The sequence below is a fragment of the Amborella trichopoda genome, chromosome 5 (assembly GCF_054954075.1).
Source record: "Amborella trichopoda isolate Santa Cruz 75 chromosome 5, AtrichopodaSantaCruz75HAP2 v2.0, whole genome shotgun sequence".
NCBI classification, from domain to species: domain Eukaryota; kingdom Viridiplantae; phylum Streptophyta; class Magnoliopsida; order Amborellales; family Amborellaceae; genus Amborella; species Amborella trichopoda.
This window is the reverse complement of record NC_142340.1, coordinates 19363544-19386178: the sequence shown is the minus strand read 5'-3', so window position 1 is coordinate 19386178 and position 22635 is coordinate 19363544. Positions and strand designations below refer to the sequence as shown.

Here is a 22635-nt window from a genome sequence, read left to right as displayed (position 1 = left end):
AACGACCAAAATACCCTTGCTTGTGCCTCGCTCCACAAGGTGCATCGGGTTGTGTGAGGCACTGCACCTTGTGTGACCCAATGGGCCCGAGGCGTTCAAAAATTTTTGAAAAAAATGTGGATTTTTGTCAAAAGTTGCTGAATTATGCAAATATTCCAAAAAATTCAAAAAATTGAGACTTTTTGACTAAATCTAGACCCTTGGATTGAATTGATCTAATTGTGACCATGGCCCTATTCAAACTCTAAATACCCCTTCTAAAAATCCTAGAAAATCATCTGGAAATCATTTGAAAATCCCTAGAAATTACTAGAAAATTGAAATTAGGAAAAAAACTCAATTACTAAAAATTAAAATAAATCCCTGGAAAAATCATATAAAATTAGAAAAATTCCTCAAAAACTACTTAGGATCCCAAAATTTGGATTAGAAAATAGAAAATACAAAATCCCTTAGAAAATTGGGGAATACCATCTCTCAACCTTAGAAAAACTTAGGTTAGCCTTACCTAAAAATACGTAAACCTTCTTCAAGCCCTATGTACCCTAGATCTAGGTGAAAGAGCATTAGATCTACAAAATTTTAACAAGCGCAGGCATCCAAAGAGAAGATGGTGATAGAAGAAGAGCAGTATGATCCAAGTTTGGGGCCTTGGGGTAAATATTTCTTCAATCTCTTTAATTTATTTTATTTTTCTCTACAATTTCTATTATCATAAGTAAGTAAATTTTGATGAATATTTTTAAAGTTTTATGCATAGATTTTGAAGTTGGTGTTGCCAGTAGACTCAGAAAAAAACCAGACTTATATGAATATACGACATTTCTAAGCGTATAATTTGAGTGATTCTACTATCTCTTAAATTTAACTCATGTCAGCATGGTATTTGAGTTCATCTTTAAGAGATTGACACAAATCTGAGCGTAAACATACTATAAGTTGTTAAAGGGTGAGGAAAATAGTAAGAGATTTTATGGGATACACATGCCTCTCAAAATAAATAATTTTTTTTTTTGTTTTCTCTCTCTATACCAAAAGCCCCTCTCTCTTTCTCTCTCTTGGTTCTCTATTTTGAAAGCCTAGAACGAAAAACCCAGAGGTGATCTAAGGACTCTCTGGCCTTTCATCGAAGGCTCAAGATTTGCCTTGTGTATACTATATTGCCGGTTCTACTAATCGGTAGTTCACCTATAGAAACGAGCATCGAACTCTCAAACCCAAGGAGACGTATGCCGAAAAGATCACATCAACCATGCAAGAAGAATCGAATCTAAAAAAAGTACTTGATTTCTATCAAGTTTATTTGTTTTTTGTGTTTCTGCTGCTTTGGGGATTCCATCTAGAATCCGATACACACAAAGTCCAAGCATTTCTACATGTTATTATGTGGGGAATATTACTTACAATTGATAGGCTAAAGAGTAGGGGTATGATCGTTATAAATATATATTTGATGTGCGAGAACTATGATGAGAAAATTAACAACTTTTTCTACATTGTGATAGTGTATCTTCACTTTGGTGCTGACTGTTTTCTATGATTGAAGTACAATAAGCTATTCCAAGTTCTGTTACAGCGCTCCTCGACCAATTACTGTACCCTCCTTTCACTAAGATTGGAACTATTATTTGGCGATTTTTGCTTGTTGCTATCTTGTGGCAACCATAGTTGAAGTAACCGGAAAAAGTGTAAAAGGAATAGTCTCTAATATGCTAAATATCAAAGAAAAGATTTTGACCATTGTTGTAGAATGGGTTTAAGTGGTGAAAGTATGCTCGGAGATTTCAAGATCACGTATATCATATAACCTCAAAGAAACCTTTGGACTGAGAGTGAAGAGCCTGAATTGTTGTCATTGCTTGTTTGCACCACCTGAAAACTCCATCAAGTTGAAGTTTGGTGGGTATTACGGTAAACCTGAAAGTTTGACTTATGTGATCTAGTCGGTGTATATATATAGGGAAATGACATTGTGAGACCCTCCCACACCCATATGTATAAGACCCCAAAGGATCACCATTAAATTTGGTACAAATCTCTAGAAAAATCAAGTCTCACATTCATGAGATAACTTTTCTAGAGATCTGTGCCAAATTTAATGATGATCCTTTCGGGTCCTACACACATGGGTGTGTGAGGGTCTCATAGGATCATTACTTTATATATATATATATATATATATATATATATATATATATATATATATATATATATATATATATATATATATATATATATATATATATATATATATATATATATATATATATATATATATATATATATATTTATGTATTTATTTATTTATTTTTTCCGGCTTAGATCACTCAAAAGTAATCCATTACAATAAAATTGACTTGAAAAGAAATAAAGAAAACAAATCTAGGATCCAAAACTTGATGCCACTTAAAACCTTTCTTTTAATAGCAAAAGAAAATCACAATGCTATGCTTGGGAATAACAAAACACACAAGAAATAAATATGGCAAAAAAGAAGAAAAAGAGTACTGGAGATTACCTCAACTGGGTTTATTACATCCCACACCGAATCACCATCTTCCAGTGACGCGGGATCAATGGCCAACCTTCAATTTCAATCTTGAGAAAACAATTAGGCCAACCTCTCAAATGGAACATGAACTCCTTTCAAAACTTAGACATCAAACTAAAGCTTAACTGCTTGACAACCCAGTTGAGAGAGATAATATCTCATTACGATACCCTAAACTAAAGCTTAACTCCTTGATAACCCAGTTGAGAGAGATAATATCTCATTACTACACCCTAAACCCATAGGCCTTTAGAAACAAAATGGGAGAGAAAGATCCATTACAATGAGTGGGGTGTGCCCCTTTCTCTGGGCTTAGAGAGAGAGAGCTTTATCTAACTATATGGGGCATGCCCCTTTTCACAAGCAAGAGAGAGAGACATTACTAGTTGGGGCATGCCCCTCTATGGCTTTAGAGAGAGAAAGAAAAGAGAGAGACGATAGAGGTTAATGTTTAGAGATATAGGAGTGGCACCCCCTTTTTATAGTGCTTTAAGGGGTTAGGGTTTTTTAGGGTTTTCTATGGTTTGTCTCTTCTTGTGAGATTGAATATGCACCATTGATCTTGGATGACTTGTAAGGTCAGATATACGAGCCTTCAATTCCATAGATAAGCCACTAAGATCATATAGAAGATGCTAAAACCTTTATCATTCATTTTCTAAACCATTTTCCTATCAGTTAATTAAAATAAGAAAATATCTATAATAATATTATGTTTTCTTATTTTCATGTATAAGCCTTCTCACACTTTCTTTATTCAATTTCAAAGCTTCCTTCAAACATAATATTTCCAAAATATAAGCTTTCTTTACCCTCAAGCCATGAGCTTGAATTAAATAAAAGGAAAGTCTACCAGGTGGGGCATGCAACCCTAGGTGGCACATCGTGCGCTTCACCAAATTGTCATAGTGGGCTCATATATATATATTTGGGCCTCCTATGTAATATTAAAATTATTTATGTTTTTTAAAAATTCATAAAATCCACTTTGGATAATGAAATCAATATAAAATTAATATATTTGTTTTTATAAATCCAGATTTCATAATTAAAATACCCAATGATTCAAAAAATTTCAAAAAACAAATTTAAAAACTATATAACATTAAAACAAACATAATTAAGAACTTTCGATGGGAAAATGATCTATATGGTCTAGGAATAAATAAATAAAATCTGGAGCACTTCACTTTCTACTGTAGAGTACGGTCCACACTTGCTTTCTCAAATCAACCTAATGTTACCCATGACCCACAATTTATGCAGGGGCTCATTAATGGGTCACCAAAGTCTATCAAATAGACAACGGGTTGTAATCCCAATATGTGGATTTTATTCTTCCATAGAGACGTACCAAGGTTACCTAGACCTGATGCCACAACAACTCTATGGTGCATATGGGTAATCTCTTGCACATGCACAAGATTCACCCTGAAAGGTGGTTTGCTTCTCGAAACGGCTATCATTTATACATGTTGTGTGATGGCACACGAATGAGGCTTTGGCCCCTGTTTTTTAAGGCTTCCATCACACAAAAGGGCCACACAGTCCCTCTACTCACACATCAGGGTATACTCTGACCTCATCAAGGGATGACCCATTATAACCCTTATTGGTTTATTCTCTATGCCCAGATAACATGGGGTTTTTCCAACCGACTGGCCTAGCTCGTTAAGTTCAGTTCGGTATCAGCAAACATCGTTTACTTAGTATGATCCACACAGGACCACATTCCCACAGACTTTAGTTCTATTATATCAAAAGGTTCAATGACAAACACTCATAAGGCCTTTAATGACCACATATATCCAACAAATATAAGTCCTATTGGTATTTAGGCACACTCTTAAAGGTCACAATTGGGCTATCTTATTGTCTTTTCTCTTGTCCGATAGGTATGGCAATTGGCTGGGTGGCATGGTCCAAAAAACCTTGGGCTTGGGCCACAAAATTTAGTCCAATAGTTGGGCCAACCAACACAACCTGAGGGTAGGGCCAAGCCGAGTTTGGGGCAAGGCCGGCCAGGTTTTGCTTGGTCAGCCCTCTTTTTCTTTATTCTTCTTTTTATATATTATCTCTTATTTTTTGGCCTAGCCCAGCCTTAATAGGGCTAGAGTTGGGCCAGGGCCCAATAGTAACTCGGGCCAAGGCAAGGGCACATTGGAGAACTAGGGCTGAGCTAAGGACAGGGCTGGCCCAGCCCAGGCTTGCCCCCTTGCCAGCCCTAATGTCCATGTGCGGTATCTACGTTAAAGGACACTGAGCCAAAGGCGTTGTTGCAGCGTCTTAGAGTGTTGCCCTCTTACCCAAAGCATAAACTTTTGGTAGGAAGTGTTTGAACTCCCAAAGATTTTTTGGGAAATTAAGGGCCCTGTGGGCTCATCACTTGTACTTTTTCCACCATGTATTTCGAGAGGTGAACAGTGTGTTGCTGTTGCCCGCCTCCCAAAGATAGTGAATCCAAAACACTTTTTGTCTATTGTTAGGTTTTTGAGTTTAGGGGCGTTTGGAATTATTACCGCACAATGATTCTTGAACTCTCTTGGTCCACTGGAATTTAGATCCTCATATAAATTTTCAATTTGATATGACAAAAAAAAAAAAAAACCTTATCTCTCTCTCTTAATTTCATTTGTATGTGGTCGGAAACGGGCCGTCAACCGCGTTATCAGCGCGTTACCACATTCAATTTCCCGTGGTCTCTCTCAGTGCCTGACCCCACGCCGCTCTCATACGCTTCCACGTTAATATGCAATTCATTTCTATCCTCCATTTACTCCTTGCGCGCATGTCCTGGCTCTTTAAAAGGAAATTCCAAAAATTATAAGGAGAGAAACTATTGTGGGGTGAAGAGGAATTAATATTAGGAAAATTGTTTCATGTGGGCTGGACCGCATTTTTACATATGCCGTCCAAAATGTGTAAAGCATCCATTTTAAAGATGGATGTAAGTAGGTGTTCCATCTAAAAACAATAGAAACTAACAGTCTAAATGTTTTTTTACTAGAATTATTACTTTTATTTTTTAAAAGTTATTTATTTTTTCATTTTCATAATCTCTATGTTAGAGATTATATGGCCTTATAAATTAAGCCTTAAAATCTATCTAAAAAATAGATTTATTAAGAGGTCTGCATTTCTACATATGTGGGCTTGGCCGCATAGAAACTGGGTCCTTAATATTCAAAAAGAAAATTGGGAGTGGGGATTTTACCTCGAAATGGAAGAGGCTTCTTCCTCGATTGGGATGTAAATAATTGGAGTTGCCTCTTTTTTTCATAGACAATATGGCATTGTGTGTGAGTCTCACTATTGCTCCTGGCATTTGGCTTGAAGTGTGTCATTAAATTCGAGAAATTCTTTTTTGAGCTTTGAGTTGACGCAATACAACTACTTGATTCAAAATCTGGTAGACAAAAATTTATATAAGGTAGAAGTCCTAATCAATCAAATTAAGGCACACCTAAAAAATTCACTAGAAAAGGTTGTTGCAGTATTTAAAAATCCTTAAATCGATCATGGCGACCTCAAGATGTATGGACATGAGAAAAAATAGATTTTAAGTACTGGAAATAGTATATTTTATAATGCATTTTCTGGAATATCAATTTTCAAGTGTTCATAGATCTATTCATTCTACATTATTTTTGAAGCTTTAAATTTTATAACTTGAGATAAAAATAAATTTTCAGGCGGTCACAAAGATTTTCAGCTCTAAAAAATATTTTGACACTAGTTGAAGGTGCGCATCACCTTAATTGTTTAGGGCCGAAGCCTTGTACAAACCAAACCCAAAAGTAAATACTTTACATATATATACTTTTGTGAGAACCTTTCTGAAACGGCCTAAGGACCCAAACAAGACGTAGACATATTATTAATCCATGATTTAAAAGAATTAACTTTCGCTTGAAAAATTGGCTTGTCCGAGGGTTAAAAGATTAAATCTTTAAAATTTAACCTTTTCTAAAATGGAAAATGGTTTCATGGGCTGCAGCTTTGTCAAAATAAGTAGAACCTCCCCTCATAAAAAATTGTAATTTAAGCATTCGAAAGCCTTTACATCGATCATCTAGGCTTGAAAATTATGATTGTGAAAAAAATTTTGATTTCAAATTCTAAAAAATAGTGTATATTGCAATGGTTTAAAAAACGGATCGGTGACCTGTAACGAGCACTAGAAAAACCGATCCGGATCGGCGAATCGGCGATCCGAATCGGGAATCGGGTAAATCGGTCAGAATAAAGCTTCAAAAAAATCCGAAAAAATTATTAAAATTTATTATAAATATTTTTTTTTAGGAATTCAATAAGAAATGTGGGTACTCCATTAAGAATTTTCATGTTTTTGAATGAATATGTGAATATTGATATGTTCTTTCCCTGCATGAACCGCCATTCAGCATTTAATTTACATCACACAAAAGGATAAACATAGAATTATCATGGAATAAGTATATCAACATACATGGACTACAATAAAGCATAAAATTAGTAACATGCGATCTAAAAATAAAATAATAGACGACGTTGTTGTTCTTTTTTGTCACGCTGGTGCCATTGATTGAATTCGTTTGACAATTCATTGATTCGATCTAAAACAGAATCATCGATATTAGCAGGCGTCTGACTATTCCCAAATCCTCGAGTGTTAGTGTTTTGTTGTGTTCCCAATCCAAAATCTTCGAAGCTTGTCCATCCTTCATGCTCACCTGCACTGTCGTGCTCATCCCTACATTGTTGCTGTTGGGACTCGATATGTGAATAATATGGCTAGGATAGGGTGGCCTCAGAATCATCATCTCTCTCATTTTCTCTTAGACCCCCTTCCCACTCTCATTAGGTGTAATATCACCGACATCTACGACGAATTGTGGATCCGTTGGCTGGCTGCTTCCTCTTTCATGCTGCTCATCACTTTCTTCAATATCTTCATCGCCGATAGCCTCAAGGAACGCTCTCTTGTGCAACAGTAGCTTCTCCTCTTCTACTACCCATTGGTCTGCTGTGTCTGTGACAAATATTGTATCTAAGTCTATCGGCCCATAGTCTTCAAGCTTCCTTCTTATTTGTCGCTATCTGAGGTTTAAATTATAATGAACGTAGACTAGTTTATGAAGCTTCTCAGAAGCGAGTCGATTCCTCTTAGTAGTGTGCAACCATTGGAACGTACTTCAGTTGCACTCACAGCCAGTAGCAGAACATGTCTGGGAGAGCACCTTGATTGCTATCCTATTTAGGTGAAGTGCATCAGTACCATATATCTCCCACCATTCAGCTGGATTAAAATGCAAAAAGCATTGTAAGGGCAAGAACAATTCATAAGATTAAATATATGAATGAACAAAATATTAGCGAGGGGATAACCTGGATCCATCATAGTTCGAGAATTCCTGGCAAGTCTAGTTCCGAAGGATCCTATTTCATCCCTATACATAGCAAGCTAAAACAAATATATTACGTTTTAGTGTATTATTCCTCACAAATATAACAACTCAATGAAGTTCTTACCCAAACATTAAATAATACCTCTTGTATTGGTGTTACTTGGTTTCAATGGCTTCTCTCCAACCTTGCAATAATGTATCTGACCCCTTCCATAATCTTGTGGGGTTATTCAGGTGTCAAATAGAAAAATTTTGGGTTGAAGTAGTAACCTAAAAAATATATAGGTAGAAAAATGTCAGTTACAATTTCAAAAAAAAATGATTTAAACTGAAACATTGTAATGATATAAATATATATTTACCAGCATAATGAATTGGACGTCCAAATTTGGTGTTCCACTTCCTTTCTATAATCTCGATCACTTTGCTAGCAAAATTACACTTCTCCCCAATAGCTGATTTCGCCCTCTCAATACCTTCATAAAGGATACCCATGGTAGCTTTCTTGTCAGCATCCACCATTCTGAACATCGTGACTAAAGGAGCAGTGGCCTCTACAACACTGGAACATCGAGACCAGAACCGCCTATTTGAGAATATGTTGTCCACTTTTATATCGGTACTCGACTTCGAGAGGCGGTCATTTAACCACTCTTCACAGGTAAACAATCTCTTTAACGCACCTTCAGATTCTCGAATGGAGTCCACAGCTAAGTAATCGATGTCAAAGCGGGTTATGACAGGCCTGATTATCTCTTTTTTCTTAGAGTGTTCTCTAAACAGAAATAAAATTTTAGAGTGGTTGTATATAAATCTCGACACCAACCTTGCTTCCTCTAGAGTCTCCTTCACAATTTTGATCTCACCGATCTCCTCTAACATAAGATCGATGTTGTGTGTAGCACACGGGGTCCATACTATATGCTTCTTCTTATCCATCAACTTGCTGCCCGCAGAAACACATGCACGCGCATTGTCCGTAATAAACTGGACTACATGCTTATCTCCCACCTCCTCCACTATCTGATCATATAGTCGTACGTAGAAGTTTGCATCTTTTTTCGTCTCTGATATGTCTTTGCTAGACAAAAAAGCTGTACCTTTTGGGGAATAGGCCAAGAAGTTTAAAAACTCCTTTTTGCTAACTTTATTCAGCCAATCATCACTCATGAGAGTAATGCCTATCCTTGGCCAACTCTGTTTATATTCTTCAATCCACTTTTTAACTTCCTCCACCTCTTCATCTAATAGTGGCCCACTGAGCTCATATGCGGTTGGGGGTTTTACCCCGGGCCCGACTCTCTGGATTGCACTGACTATAGGTGGAAAATATGGGCTATTCGCTACATCAAAGGGAATCCCTTTATCGTAGAACCATTTACTAACATATCTCCCTAACATGTTTCTTGTACCTTTAACCATGCCTTTTAGGGTCATCTGTTGTGATTTAGGCTTTGAGAGAAATAGGTATTTACGACCATGACCTGCCATACTGGCACTCCTAGGTAACCTAGAAACAATTTTTTCAATATCTGATTCTCCTTGATACATATTGCCACCAACCCCTCCATACATATTTGAGCTGGGTCCACCATACATGCTCGAGCTAGGCCCGCCATGCATATTTGAGCTAGGCCCACCATGCATATTTGAGCTAGGCCCACCATGCATGTCTGAGCTAGACCCACCGGGCATTCTAAACCCACGTTCCCTCTGATATTGTTCATGTAAATTCAATCTTGTGGCCATGCCTAGCTCATTATTATATTGCTCTTCTAGGTCATTATTATATTGCTCTTCTGTATCATTCCTGCTTGAAGGTGTATATAAACCAGCTATCTCCTCATTCATCTTATGTTTGACAATTTTTTTACCTTTGTTAGCATTAAGAATTGCCGCCATCTGGTTTTTTACATTACTAGGGACACTAGTGCATGCAGAAACTTCTCCCTTAACCCCTGCCAAGTGTTGCTTGAACCTATGTACCCTACTACTTATCACTCTTTGACAGTAATTACAAATAATTTTGTCTTTTTTGTTGGGATCAAGTCTGACCCCATGTTGCCATGCAGGGTCTTCTGCAGATCTTGACATGATTCAACTGTTTTAAGATGTAAAAAGTATAAAATTAACCTGACAGTTCAAAAAGAAAAATAATCACCATGTGTAGTGATAATATGTTGCGGTAGTTCATGTAGTCATATTTGTTGTTATTTGTTATTGCAAAATACCTTTATTGACAATAATATTTTCGTACATATCAATTACAAACATTCAAGATAATATAATACAAAATGCAAGCTCCAAACATGGCTACATCTCAATTATCAAGAACATACAGTTTTTGCATAAAAAAATTAATAATAAAAACAATTCTTCACAGAGCCAGCTAACATCAGTCATTCCAACTAAAAAATCCATGAACAATAGATAAAAAAAATACAGTTTTGCATTAAAAATATAACAACATGCATTTTTTTGCATAAATAATCTATCAACATACAATTTTTTCAACAAAAACTTTAACAATAAAAATTTAAAATATGGTTTAATACCTCATGATAATTAAAACCTTGTCATGATTTTCACATCTTTTAGGAAAATCATCATTTTTCAAAAAATTCGATCATGAAAAAAAAAAAAAAAAAAAAAAAAGTATAGCAAATTCAAACAATAAAAATTAAAAATTGGGTTTAATACATCATGATAATCAAAACCTTATCACGATTTTCACATCTTTTCGGAAAATCATCATTTCTCAAAAAATTCGATCATGGATAAAAAGAAATAAAAAAAAAAAGTACAGCAAATTTTCAAAAAATTCGATCATGGATTACAAAAAAAAATTCGATCATGGATTAAAAAAAAAAATTAACAAATCATGGATTAAAAAAAAAAATTCACCAATTTTCAAAAAATTCGACTATGGATTACAAAAAAAAATTCGATCATGGATTAAAAAAAAAAAATCACAAATTTTCAAAAAATTCAATCATGGATTAAAAAAAATTCGATCATGGATTACAAAAAATTCGATCATGGATTACAAAAAGTTCGATCATGGATTACATAAAATTAGATCATGGATTACAAAAAAAAAAAAGACATAAAAAAACAAAAAATTCGATCATGGATTACAAAAAAAGAAAAAAACTATTCGATCATGGATTACAAAAAATTCAATCATGGGTTACAAAAAAATAAAAAAAGCAAAAAATTCGATCATGGATTACAAGAAAAAAAAACAAACATTTCGATCATGGATTACAAACAATTCGATCATGGATTACAGAAAATTCTATCATGGATTACAAAAAATTCGATCATGGATTACATAAAATTCAATCATGGATTACAAAAAAAAAAAAAAAAAAAAAGCAAAAACAAAAAATTCGATCGTGGATTTCAAAAAAAGAAAAAAACAATTCGATCATGGATTACAAAAAATTCAATCATGGATTACAAAAAACTCTATCATGGGTTACAAAAAAACAAAAAACAAAAAATTCGATCATGGATTACAAAAAACAAAACAAACATTTCGATCATGGATTACAAAAAAAAAAAAACAAACATTTCGATCATGGATTACAAAACATTCGATCATGGATTACAAAAAATTCTATCATGGGTTACAAAAATAAAAAATAAAACAAAAAATTCGATCATGGATTACAAGAAAAAAAAACAACATTTCGATCATGGATTACAAAAAATTCGATCATGGATTACAAAAAATTCTATCATGGGTTACAAAAAAAAAAAAAAAACAAATAATCCGATCATGGATTACAAATAAAAAAAAAAAACAATTCGATCATGGATTACAAAAAAATCGATCAAGTATTACAAAAATTTCGATCATGGATTACGAAAAAAAAAAAAAAAAAAAAAAAAAAAAAAAATTCTGTTCTTCACAGAGCCATCTTACATAAGCCATTTTAACTTAAAAATCCACCTCTAAGTGAATAAATTACATCCAATTGAGTACATTTTCTGATAAACAACAATATAAGGAATCAAAACCCTAAATTTTTAACACATTATTTCTAATATATCATGAAAAAAAAATCAAAAGGCGGAAAAAAAAAAAAAAAACAGCGGAATTTTGGTTCCGCAGACATCTCTGTGTTCATCTCAAATTTCATGCTGTAATTGACCAAATTACATAAAATTGAAAATGTTAAATCATGATAGACACAATAAAGATTAAAAACCCTACAAATTGAACTCATTATCTTCAAAATATGCAGTGAAATTAATCATATGGCGGAAAAAAAAAAAAACCAAACTTCTTACCTGGTTTTGTGAACCGGAGCTTTCAATCTCTAAAAAACTCTGTTTTTCTCAACGATTATCACAAATTGGTAACAAAAGGTTTTGATGCAGAACTTTATGATCAAAATGCCTACAAATTTTGAAAGATTCATGCCCTATTTGGCATGAACACAAGGAAAGGCGGAAACCCTAAAAATGCAAGTTTCGTGATCCAAAAACACCAAATTTTTCAACCATTTAATCTGTGTAAAAGCTGAATAAAGCTGTTTACAGCCTGCAAATTAGATCACATGCCAAAAAAAACAAGAAAAATGATAAAAAAATGACAAATTTCGAAGAATCCCGTGAAGAACACTGTGCAACCCGTGTTCTTCACCGGACTCGCCGATTCCGTACAGTGAATCGGTGAGTCACTGTGCAGAATCGTCCGGTTCTCTCTAGAACCGGACGATTCCCGTTTTTTACAGCGATTCGATCCCTCCATGGCGATTCCCGAGTCGAACCGGGCAAGTCCGGTTCGACTAGACGTTTTTTTAAACATTGGTATATTGTAATAAATTATCTAAACCATCATTTTCTCCTTAAAAATTAATGTTTATAGATCCACAAGATCAATACTATTTTTTGAGTTTTAAATTTTATTGTCAATGTTAAAATTTGATTTTAGAGCTATCATGGAGATTTTGTTACCGAAAAGTGCCATTGTTAGTGTTAAAATTGATTTTAGAGCTACCGTGGAGATTCCGTTGTTGAAAGTGCTTTATGAGGGGAGGATTTGAGGTGAGGTTTTATTTTATTTTTATAAGGGTACGGTTTGTATAGAGCCTAGGCTCTAAACAATCAAATTAGAGCCTACATTCAAATAGTATAGAGAAATATGGTTTCAAAATTGGAAATCTTTTTGATAGCCTTAAAATATATTTTTATTGTTATTTATAAAGTTTAAAGCTTCAAAAATAGTATAGATCGATAGATCTATGAAAACTTGAAAATCTTGAAAATTGACGGTCCAAAAATGCGTTACAAAATACACTATTTCCAAAACTTGAAATCCATTTTTTTCTCATATCCATGCATCTTGATGTCGAGATGATAAATTTGAGGATATTTGAGCATCAAAACAATCTCTTCTAGTAAAATTTTTGAGCAAGGCTCGAATTTAATTGTTTACAACCGCGGCTCTATATAAACTTTTTCTTTTTTATAAAGCCTAGGCCTTATAGAAATTTCATCCAAAACAATAATCATGGTGGTCCATTGGTAGATCATTAAAAAGAAAATCATCAGATTCTTAAACGAGGGAGCAAGTGTATTCATGTTCCTGAGGGAGCAGCATGATCGCTCAGTTTCAATACAAGACAAATCATTAATTCACCTTTGCATCAATTTCTTACCCACCACCATTATCCATCCTTTCTCTCCCCACTTTTTGCCCGTTACTTTCTTGCACTAGACCCACAAATAGAGTTCAGCACCCCGTTTTAAAATTGTTTCGTGCGGGCTGGATCGCATTGCTACAATATGCGGTCTAGAGATATAAAGTAGTCAATTTAAAAACAAATGTAACTAATTTTTTATTTTTAATTATTAAATTTATCTAGAGTTATAATTATTATTTTTAATTTTTAATTTTATTTTTACATATTGATGATCTCAATATTAAATATTTTATATTCTCTAAAAATTAGAATCAAATTATATTTAAAAAATATATTTATTGCCCCTCATTTCTACACTATGCGGGAAACCGTTTTCCTTTATCTTTCCCCTATTCCCTTTCCATATATTTCTCCACGAAACGCACTCACTCTTACTTTCTGCCCGTTACTTTCACGCGCACACAGTAATGGAGCTCCCCTTCCTCTATCTCCTCCTTCTCCTGCTCTTCTCTTCCTGCAACTGCGACCCCAACCCCAACCCCGATTTCGCCCCTCTCCAAGCCTTCAAATCTTCAGTAGACGCCTTCAATTATCTCTCTTCATGGGATTCAGCAGACCCATGTTCAGGAAAATGGCTTGGAGTCAACTGTCTAAGAGGTCGAGTGACCCGCCTTGTTCTTCAACGACTCAATCTCACAGGCGAAATCCACGCCATTGCTGGTCTCAGTGAGCTCAGAGTCCTCAGCCTCAAATACAACTTTCTGAGCTCAACTCTTCCCTCTCTCTCTCATTGGAAGAACATGAAACAGCTCTTTCTCTCTCATAATCACCTCTCTGGTGAGATCCCTGATGGAATCTCAGAGCTAAGGAGGTTATGGAGACTCGACCTCGCGCACAATGCCTTTAGTGGACACTTGCCTGTGGGCCTTGGCCGGTTGCCTCGTCTCTTGACCCTGAGGCTCGAAAGCAACTCATTTGCAGGCACCATTCTCTCTCTAAATCTCTCTACACTCGAGGATTTCAATATCTCTGGCAATAACTTTGTTGGGGTTATACCTCAGAGCTTATCCCTCTTCCCCCCATCTTCATTTTCAGGAAATTTAGACCTCTGTGGAACCCCATTGCTCTCCAAATGCTCAAACTCCACTGTAAATAGTATACCGAACCACCCTGTTTCTGAAGACCCAAAGGCCATCATGGGGGGTTTGGCAGAAAAGGGGGATAGAATTAGCAGCACAGCTGTTATAGCCATTGTTGCAGTGGATTCAATAGTTTTGTTTCTGCTCGGTGGGGCGTTTATCTATTGTTATTGGTCTAGAATGGGTGTTGGTGCTGAGAAAAGGGAGAAAAAGGGGGGATTAGTAGAGAGGATGGTCTATTCTTCGAGCTTTCATGGCAGCCGAAGGGGGGAAGAGAGAGGAAATCTGGTTTTTTTCGAGGGCTGTAAAGCTTTCGAGCTTGATGAGCTATTGAGGGCTTCGGCTGAAATGTTGGGTAAGGGGATGTTCGGGGCCGCGTATAAGGCTGCAATGGAGAACGGGGTTCAAGTGGTGGTGAAGAGATTGAAGGAGAGGAAGAAAGATGGGGAAGAGGTTTTACAGGTGTTGGGGAGGCTGAGGAACAAGAATGTGGTCAGTTTGAGGGCTTGTTATTACTCCAAGGATGAGACCCTGCTAGTCTATGATTTCCTGCCTTATGGGAGCCTTCACTCCTTTCTACATGGTATGCTCTCTATCTCTCTCCCTCCCTCCCTCCCTCCCTCCCTCTCTCTCTCAGACACACACACAAAATGGTTTAATGCTTCTGTATCTCTCTTTTAGGTTAATTCTTCTGTATGTAATGGCCTGCCTTTCTCTCTCATCTTCCATCTGGTTTCAAATAGAAAGCTGTCTTTTTCCTCTGTGAATTGGGTTAATGCCATTGTCTCAGATTTTCTTGTTCGCCACTGTCTCTCTTTCCAAGTTTTAAGCATTTTCTTAAATCTAATTTTTTATCATTATCTAACATTACTCAATATTTGTAACTACTCTCTCTCTCTTCCGAAATCATGGATTCAATTAATTATTGAAAATGTTCACCATCGTCAAGAGTTCTCTCTACTGTTTTGTTTTACCCACTATAAGATAATCTTCTCATGAATGGAAGGCAAAAAATGCATATAAAAAATGGTAAGTGAAATTGTTGACTGTAACAAATAGAACATGAATAATTAAAAAGTGACACTTAATGATTGTGAGGAACACTGACATTCACAAAATACAAGGAATGGGTTCCCCAAAACCCGGGTAGCTGAGTCGCAAAAGAGATTCTTCAAAATCTTGTTTTTGGGTAATTCAGTGGGGAAGAGAGGCCCCTACCCATTTTTTAAAGTAGATTAGGAGTTAGAGTGGTGTTAATGGTAGGAATGGAAACACCAACGTGGTGACTAGACGTGGGGATGCTACGACCACAACCCTAGCCCCTTTCCCAATTCTTCAAAATCTTTGCCATGACAAAAAAGTCTTCTTTCTCCATCTCTCTCTCCCTCGGTGCTAGTTCATTAAACTCTTGAATCAAGTGGTTAATAACTTTGCATGAGCTGGGAAATGGGCCCCAAGCCATATTTCTTCGGTAAGTGGACTCTCCCCAGCAGTGTAGCTCAAAACCTTAAAAAATAAAAAATATAAAAAGAGATTAAAAGCCTATAAAAGAAAGAAAAACTATGGAGAATATGGAATTTAGAAAAAATAAACTGATTTATAACTGGTTCAGATAATCCAAAAGAAGGGAAAAGCAGAAAATGAGAGCAAGTTCAAATACAAACTCTGTAACTTGTTTAGATTTTTGAGTTTGTACCTAGAAACAAGCCTCGACATGGTGCTGGTCTGAATACCTTGGCGGAGTCCTAGTTGACCCAGCGAGTCTTCAAACACTGCATTCATTGGGAAGAACTTGTTTTTTTGAATTTTGTATCTATTCACTTACACTCTTACAACCACCTGTTTTGAAATTAAAGGGACAAGAACGATTGTGACCTCCGTATACAAAGATAAATGGTCTCTTTATCGACATTCCCTTTATCTATTATCCTCTCTCTCTCAAAAAAGTACAAACAATTCGTTTATATATATATATCTTATATGTATGGGCAGGGAACAGGGGACCGGGTAGGACACCAGTGAGGTGGAAAAGCAGGCTCAGAATCGCCCTGGATGCAGCTAGGGGCCTTGCATTCCTCCACCAGACCTGCAGGCAGCCCCTAAACCTATCCCATGGCAACCTCACCTCCTCCAACATCCTCCTATCCCATCCTTCCGCCTCTGCCTGCATATCTGACTTTGCCCTCCACCACCTCGTCCCACACACGACTCCTTCTATACGCCAATCCCCCCAAAAGAAGCCCAGCCAAAAGTTGGATGTCTATGGCTTTGGCATCGTCCTCCTTGAGATCCTCACAGGGAGACCTTCCGAAGAGAGTGGTGTATCATTGGTGGAGTGGGTACAGTGCGTCGTCAAAGAGGAGTGGACCTCAGAGGTGTTTGATTTGGAGCTCATGAAAGACAGGCAATGTGAAGAAGAGATGGTGAGTTTGTTACAGGTTGCATTGCTCTGTTTATCTGAATCAACAAGCCAGAGGCCCAACATGAGCAAGGTGGTTCAGTTGATTCAAGAGATTTGTGGTGGTCGGATTGGTAATGAGGACTCCTCCACTACTCCAGCTTACGATGATTCTGATTCTTCATCTCCTCTTTCTAAGGATACTACATAATCTTGGGGAGATGCCGTTGATTGCAGCTGGTATATAAAAAAATAGATTTCTAGGTTTTGTTTCTTTGGTCATGACTTTGTTGCACTGATTCTAATTATTGATTTCATTTATTTGTGGTTGATGTTGTTGCTGGGAAAGCAATATTTTAAAAATCGGTGGAGGTTGAACCGGAATGGCCCCATTGGATGCAAGATAAAGGTGATCCCAGGTGGAGGGAAGCTGAAAGTCACCTGAGTCCCTTTTTTTTTTTAATATTTTTATTATTTTACTTATGTTCGTACACCAATCCGACTTGCCGAACTAGCCCGAGTGGCTGATCCGAAAACTCAGTTCCAAGTTTTAAAACACCTACGGATCAGAAAATGGAAAAGCATAAAATTGTGATTGTTTGCATGGGTTTTGTGTCACCTAAATATACTTTAATATATCCTGAACTGACGTACGATGCCATAAGCGTCATGGTCAACTAATTCGATCAAATGTCATACTTAGACTTATAGCTCACCTGGATGCTATGTTACTAGTTGAACGGTGTTAATGGTTTTAGTGCATTCTTTTCAATCCACGGATACATTCATTCAATGCTGTCAATAATTAAGACCATGAGTCAATCTGATCTGCATACAATATGGTCTAATGGTAATGCTTATGGGATCAGTCTCTCACATGATCCATGCTTCTATAAGCTAGTACCGAGGACAAATATCCGATATGGATCAAGTTGATGAGTGATCATCATGCTATCAGTCATGCTTTAATGGAAAGGTCATATGAAACCTACAGCCAATCACTAGACTGTAGCTACTGTTAATGTAAGGCCCATTGCAAATAGTCTATGATTGAGTGCCACATATATTCTTAAGATCCTTCTAAAAGTGTCTGACATTTGCCTACACAGCATTGAGTTAATGACTTCGATAATTCATTTGATCCAAAATAATCAGCATTTCATCATTGGGTCAACGATCTATAGGCTTGACATCTATACATTAGAGGTCCTAGACGCAAGAATCCATGGTATACTATTTCAGTAACTATCATCTAATCCTGGCTTGTATTTCTTCTAATTGAGCTGTGTTCTGCATTCTATATGTGTAACCGATTAAACATATATGTTCCTCTGTAATTTCTTTGCTTCGAATATAAAAGAAATAACGTGTTTATGAGTGCCTCAGGATTGCAACCCTAGACTCTGAATAAAAGTTACTTCATTGGAGCTAAGTATTGGTTTTACAACATGTGCTTCTTTGCCTTTTCCACTTCTCTTTGGATCACATTTGAGGAAACAAGTTTTTGGCAGTTCAAATGTGGACCAGTCTTACCTTTCCTTTTCTCGATTACATCATCCATGATCTTCATCCTTATAGAGTTTTCTCATCCACTGATGATTCTCTGTACATATCTCTATGTCGATTCTTTACCTATTCTCTCTCTCATTTTGGTATTTTGTGGTTCAACAAATGGCGGGAATGAATGCTAAGAGTGTTTTCATGTATTTTTCCTTGGTCAGGCTCCAATCACTCAGTGTGACTCCACTCTTCCTGCTGCCACCTACTGTACAATTTCTATAAAGCAGGCGATGGCTAAGGAGTCCAAAGCTGTAGGAGGATCGAGCAATGAAATAGTGATGACTACGTCATCCACCATGCACCCTAGGCTATTTTTGTTCCCCTGGAGTGAGAGGAAGACTCACTCAGATCATTGTGTTTGGAGATAGCTAAACTCTATATTCCCCGCTGTTTTTGAGGAAGAGATGGATTACATATTCAAGTGATGCCTTAGCAGTTTCCACCATGGCCGCCAACCTAGAAGCCAAATGTGTCAAGGCACACACCTTTCACCTTTTACAAGTTGCAAGTTGATGGAACCAATTTCTCTACTGCTTTTGTTAAATGTTATTAGTTTAAGATCTGAATCAAGACGATGGAGTGTTCAGATACCTCCTACACGGAACTGGGTATACACGTAGAACAGGGGTGAGGGCAAGCATTGGACCACAACTCTAGAAATACTGCAGGGCACTCGGCAGAGTCTTTCTTCTCAATCTTCTCCTTTCATGAAGAAGATACAAGCTGCACTGTGTAGTCGCAGGCTGCATAACATTGTAAGATAAAATGGCCTCCAATTAAAACCTTGGTCTGCAACATAGTTTTGAAAAAACCAGAGTTGGCTAACTACCCTTTGAGGAAAATAACCCTCTTAATGGCTAGGTTGCACCAAGGCCAAGTGAGAGTGCCCAAGCGATTGCAGGGTTAGAATAGATTCCTCCAACCCTTCATGCACCAGTTGAACTAAGCTCATCGAGAACCTTGTAGTAGTTATCGACCTTCTAGGATTTGGTGTCATTTTTGTTACATATCAAACATCTCGCATCACTATTGTTAGTCCTCCCCTTAAGGGGATGGAAGACCGTGATATGTTCATAAAAACAAAGACACATAACAAAACAATATTCCAAGCCATGCAAGACAGTGTGATAAAGATGAGTACAAATCACGCAAAGAGAGAGTTGTAGTTGCTCCCCTTGAATTTTAGCTGAAAGAAGTCCCAAAAACCTGTAGTTTTGAGCGTTAGGGGCCTTACTAGCATGGTGAGAACAGTAAACCTATGTTGTAATCCATACTCCCTAGAAAACCACTAGATTAATCCATAACTGGTCAAAATTATTAGAATGCATAACAACCGCTAGAAACTCAGTCCCAATATCTCAAAACTGGATCAAAACATCATTATTGGATTTAGTAAGCTTCGGATTTAGTAAGCTTCACTGGACAAGCAGAGGCTGATCTGGGACCACGACTCGGGGTAAGTCACCTGCGGGCTTAGTGACAAGTAGTGAGTCGTGGGACTGTTCTAGGTCTTAGAAAACTCAATATTTCTCTAGAAGCTGTTGGAAGCCTGAAGAGGCAGTTTAAGCCCCTTGGATGAGCTTTGATAGGGAAATTTTGGCAATATTTTCGTTAGAGTAAGTATTATAAAAAATAGAGCTCAAGGGAATATTCCAAGGAAGATTCTTATGACCCAAGCCTATAAAAACCCCACGAACCCTACATAGAAAATCAACCAAAAATGATCCAAAATTCCATCAATAATCTTAAAAAATCCTTAGAAAATCTCCTTAAAATTAGGAAACCTAGAAAAGTAGAAAAAATAACAACTCTAGGATAACCCATACATCCTAAAAACCATAGGAAAATCTTAAAAAATATCCCTAAAATTGTCCTCTAGCCAAAACCTTAGCTAAAAACCCTAATTTTCTATGAGCTGGATTCCCTCCAAAATTCTTCCAATTTGAACCCCTACGAACAAGATCTCCTAGGATCCTATAATCCCTTTAAAGCCATTTCTTCTAGAAGAAAGAGAAGATACCAAATGTGTCAATTGTCCCGCAGTCTTGATATGAGCCCCAATTCCGGGTTCCTCAGGTAAGTACCTCCTCATTTATTTATTTAATTATTGATTTTATATTTTAATTTTAATTTTAATCATTTAGTTCATGAATCTAGCGTTGAAAGATTAATTCGCTGTGGAAACCCAGCAAATCGATACAAAAGAGGCCAAACCTATTCAGATCTGAACCTATTTTAGACCCATAATTTGACAAGACCTATGTGCTCTACTGATCTAAAAATTTTAACTGTTTGTACGTAAATTAAGGATATATCATTTATGGTGTTGTAAGATTTGGCACATAAATAGTTTAGCACCCACCGTGAGGCAATTGAGCTAAGATTTCCCACCAATTCAATCGTTAAAAGTTCCCTGAATTTTCTGTATTTTATTTTTTATATAATAGAAGAATCATGTTAGGAAACCATATGGGAATCCTAGATTTGACCCGAAGGCCAGAGTCTTGCACAAGTTGAATTGAGTAAGGTTTTTGCTCGACTCAGTCCGTGTCTCTCATTATAGGGGACCACCAAAAAGTTTTTCTGATGGCCTTTGGCCCATGTTTCATGCTTTTGAGTTTCATATTCTTTGAAATTTTATGATTCCCATTAAGAAATATAAACATGAAGAAAAAAGAAAAAGGGGGAATTATTAGTTTTCTTGCATCGTAAGTCTGCCTGTCAACGTGCTTATTCTCCATACCCTTGCAGCCACGCATGCGTGCCTATTTTCCACACAAACCATACATGATCAATTCAAAAAATGATAAAAGAAAAATAGACTTTTTTTTTTATGAAACCCCTAATACTCGTGTTCAAGTCATGCGGGAACCCAATTTTCATGAGCAGGATAGTTGGGGATTGTGCAGTATTCAAACGAGAGCTCTTATGTAGTTTCCTAGCCTAGAAAACAACCCACACACATAGTAAGGCCCTTGCCCCACCTTTCTTTGCCAGCTTGAGACTTGTGTGGGTACCTATCAAGCCTAACCCAGATTTAAGCTTTTTCCTTAGTTAGAAACCCTTCTTAACCTTGACCTACCCAAAGAACATAGGTCAATCTTTCCAAACCTTTTTGTGTGATGCTTTCTTGGCTGTTGTTTAATTTGTCTTTGTTTAGTCTAGTCCATCCTAGTCAAGTTTGAGTCTTTAGTCTAGTATAGACTAAGACCCATGTCTAGGGTCCAAGTCAAGGTGCGGTTTGACCTTATGACTCTGGCCTGCTTTAGGTCTACAACATTAGGTCAGTATGAGAGGCACCATCAGTGTGTTCTACCAACCCTTAGTGGGTGGGTCCTGTCACCACCAATGTAGAACCATATCTATTACCCAACTCTCGAGGTTAGTAGCCCTTCGGCCCATGTTTTTGGAACTGAGGACCACTAAGTCAGCCCTTAACATATTGAACAAGCAAGGGGTTAGACCAGGGGCAATCTTTCAAGACGTAGGGATCAATTTAAGTAAAGTTGACATAGCCAAGTATTGAGTGTATTTTTAGTCACATACAAGACTAGATACATTATAAGGAATGCTTGATAAGATTGAAGACTTGGTTATAAGTGAAACTGTGATAGACATTAGATAATCGTCTTAAACAAATGATGGATACGATATGAGGATGGTTCTTGACAAAACCTGCTAAGATATGGCCCATTATATGGTATGATATGATATGAAAATATAAAAGATATGATACACTCTAGGATTCATCATATGAAGGCTCCACTATGCCTTCATAGTTCTGACTCGTTAGTCAACCTTATTAACGATCGATAATAGTAGAAGGAATCAAACCATCTTAATATGGGACATATTTTAAGATACATATACTCCTAGGACTCATAAACCCTTCTTAACAAAATATTACAGATATTTGATACCAATGACTTGTCGGTTAAGCATG

The 22635-nt window shown here is 36.6% G+C and overlaps 1 protein-coding gene across 2 annotated transcripts; it reads left to right on the top strand.

The window, feature by feature from the left end:
* Positions 1-14029: 14029 nt before the first annotated feature.
* Positions 14030-19503, top strand: LOC18448237 (putative leucine-rich repeat receptor-like protein kinase At1g68400). Of its 2 annotated transcripts, XM_020676017.2 has the most exons (3): positions 14030-15317; positions 16727-17372; positions 18854-19503. In XM_020676017.2, the coding sequence occupies exons 1-2, from the start codon at positions 14063-14065 to the stop codon at positions 17341-17343; spliced, it is 1872 nt and encodes a 623-aa protein (XP_020531676.1). In that variant the 5' UTR covers positions 14030-14062; the 3' UTR covers positions 17344-17372; positions 18854-19503. The 2 variants fall into 2 exon arrangements, with proteins under 2 accessions (XP_020531676.1, XP_006858372.1); XM_006858310.4 differs by lacking the exon at positions 18854-19503 and having other exon boundaries at positions 16727-17462.
* Positions 19504-22635: the final 3132 nt, after the last annotated feature.

Coding starts and splice junctions, on each gene's coding strand:
- LOC18448237 (XM_020676017.2), top strand. CDS start 14,063: ATGGAGCTCCCCTTCCTCTATCTCCTCCTTCTCCTGCTCTTCTCTTCC. Junction 15,318..16,726: donor CCTTCACTCCTTTCTACATG/GTATGCTCTCTA, acceptor ATGTATGGGCAG/GGAACAGGGGACCGGGTAGG.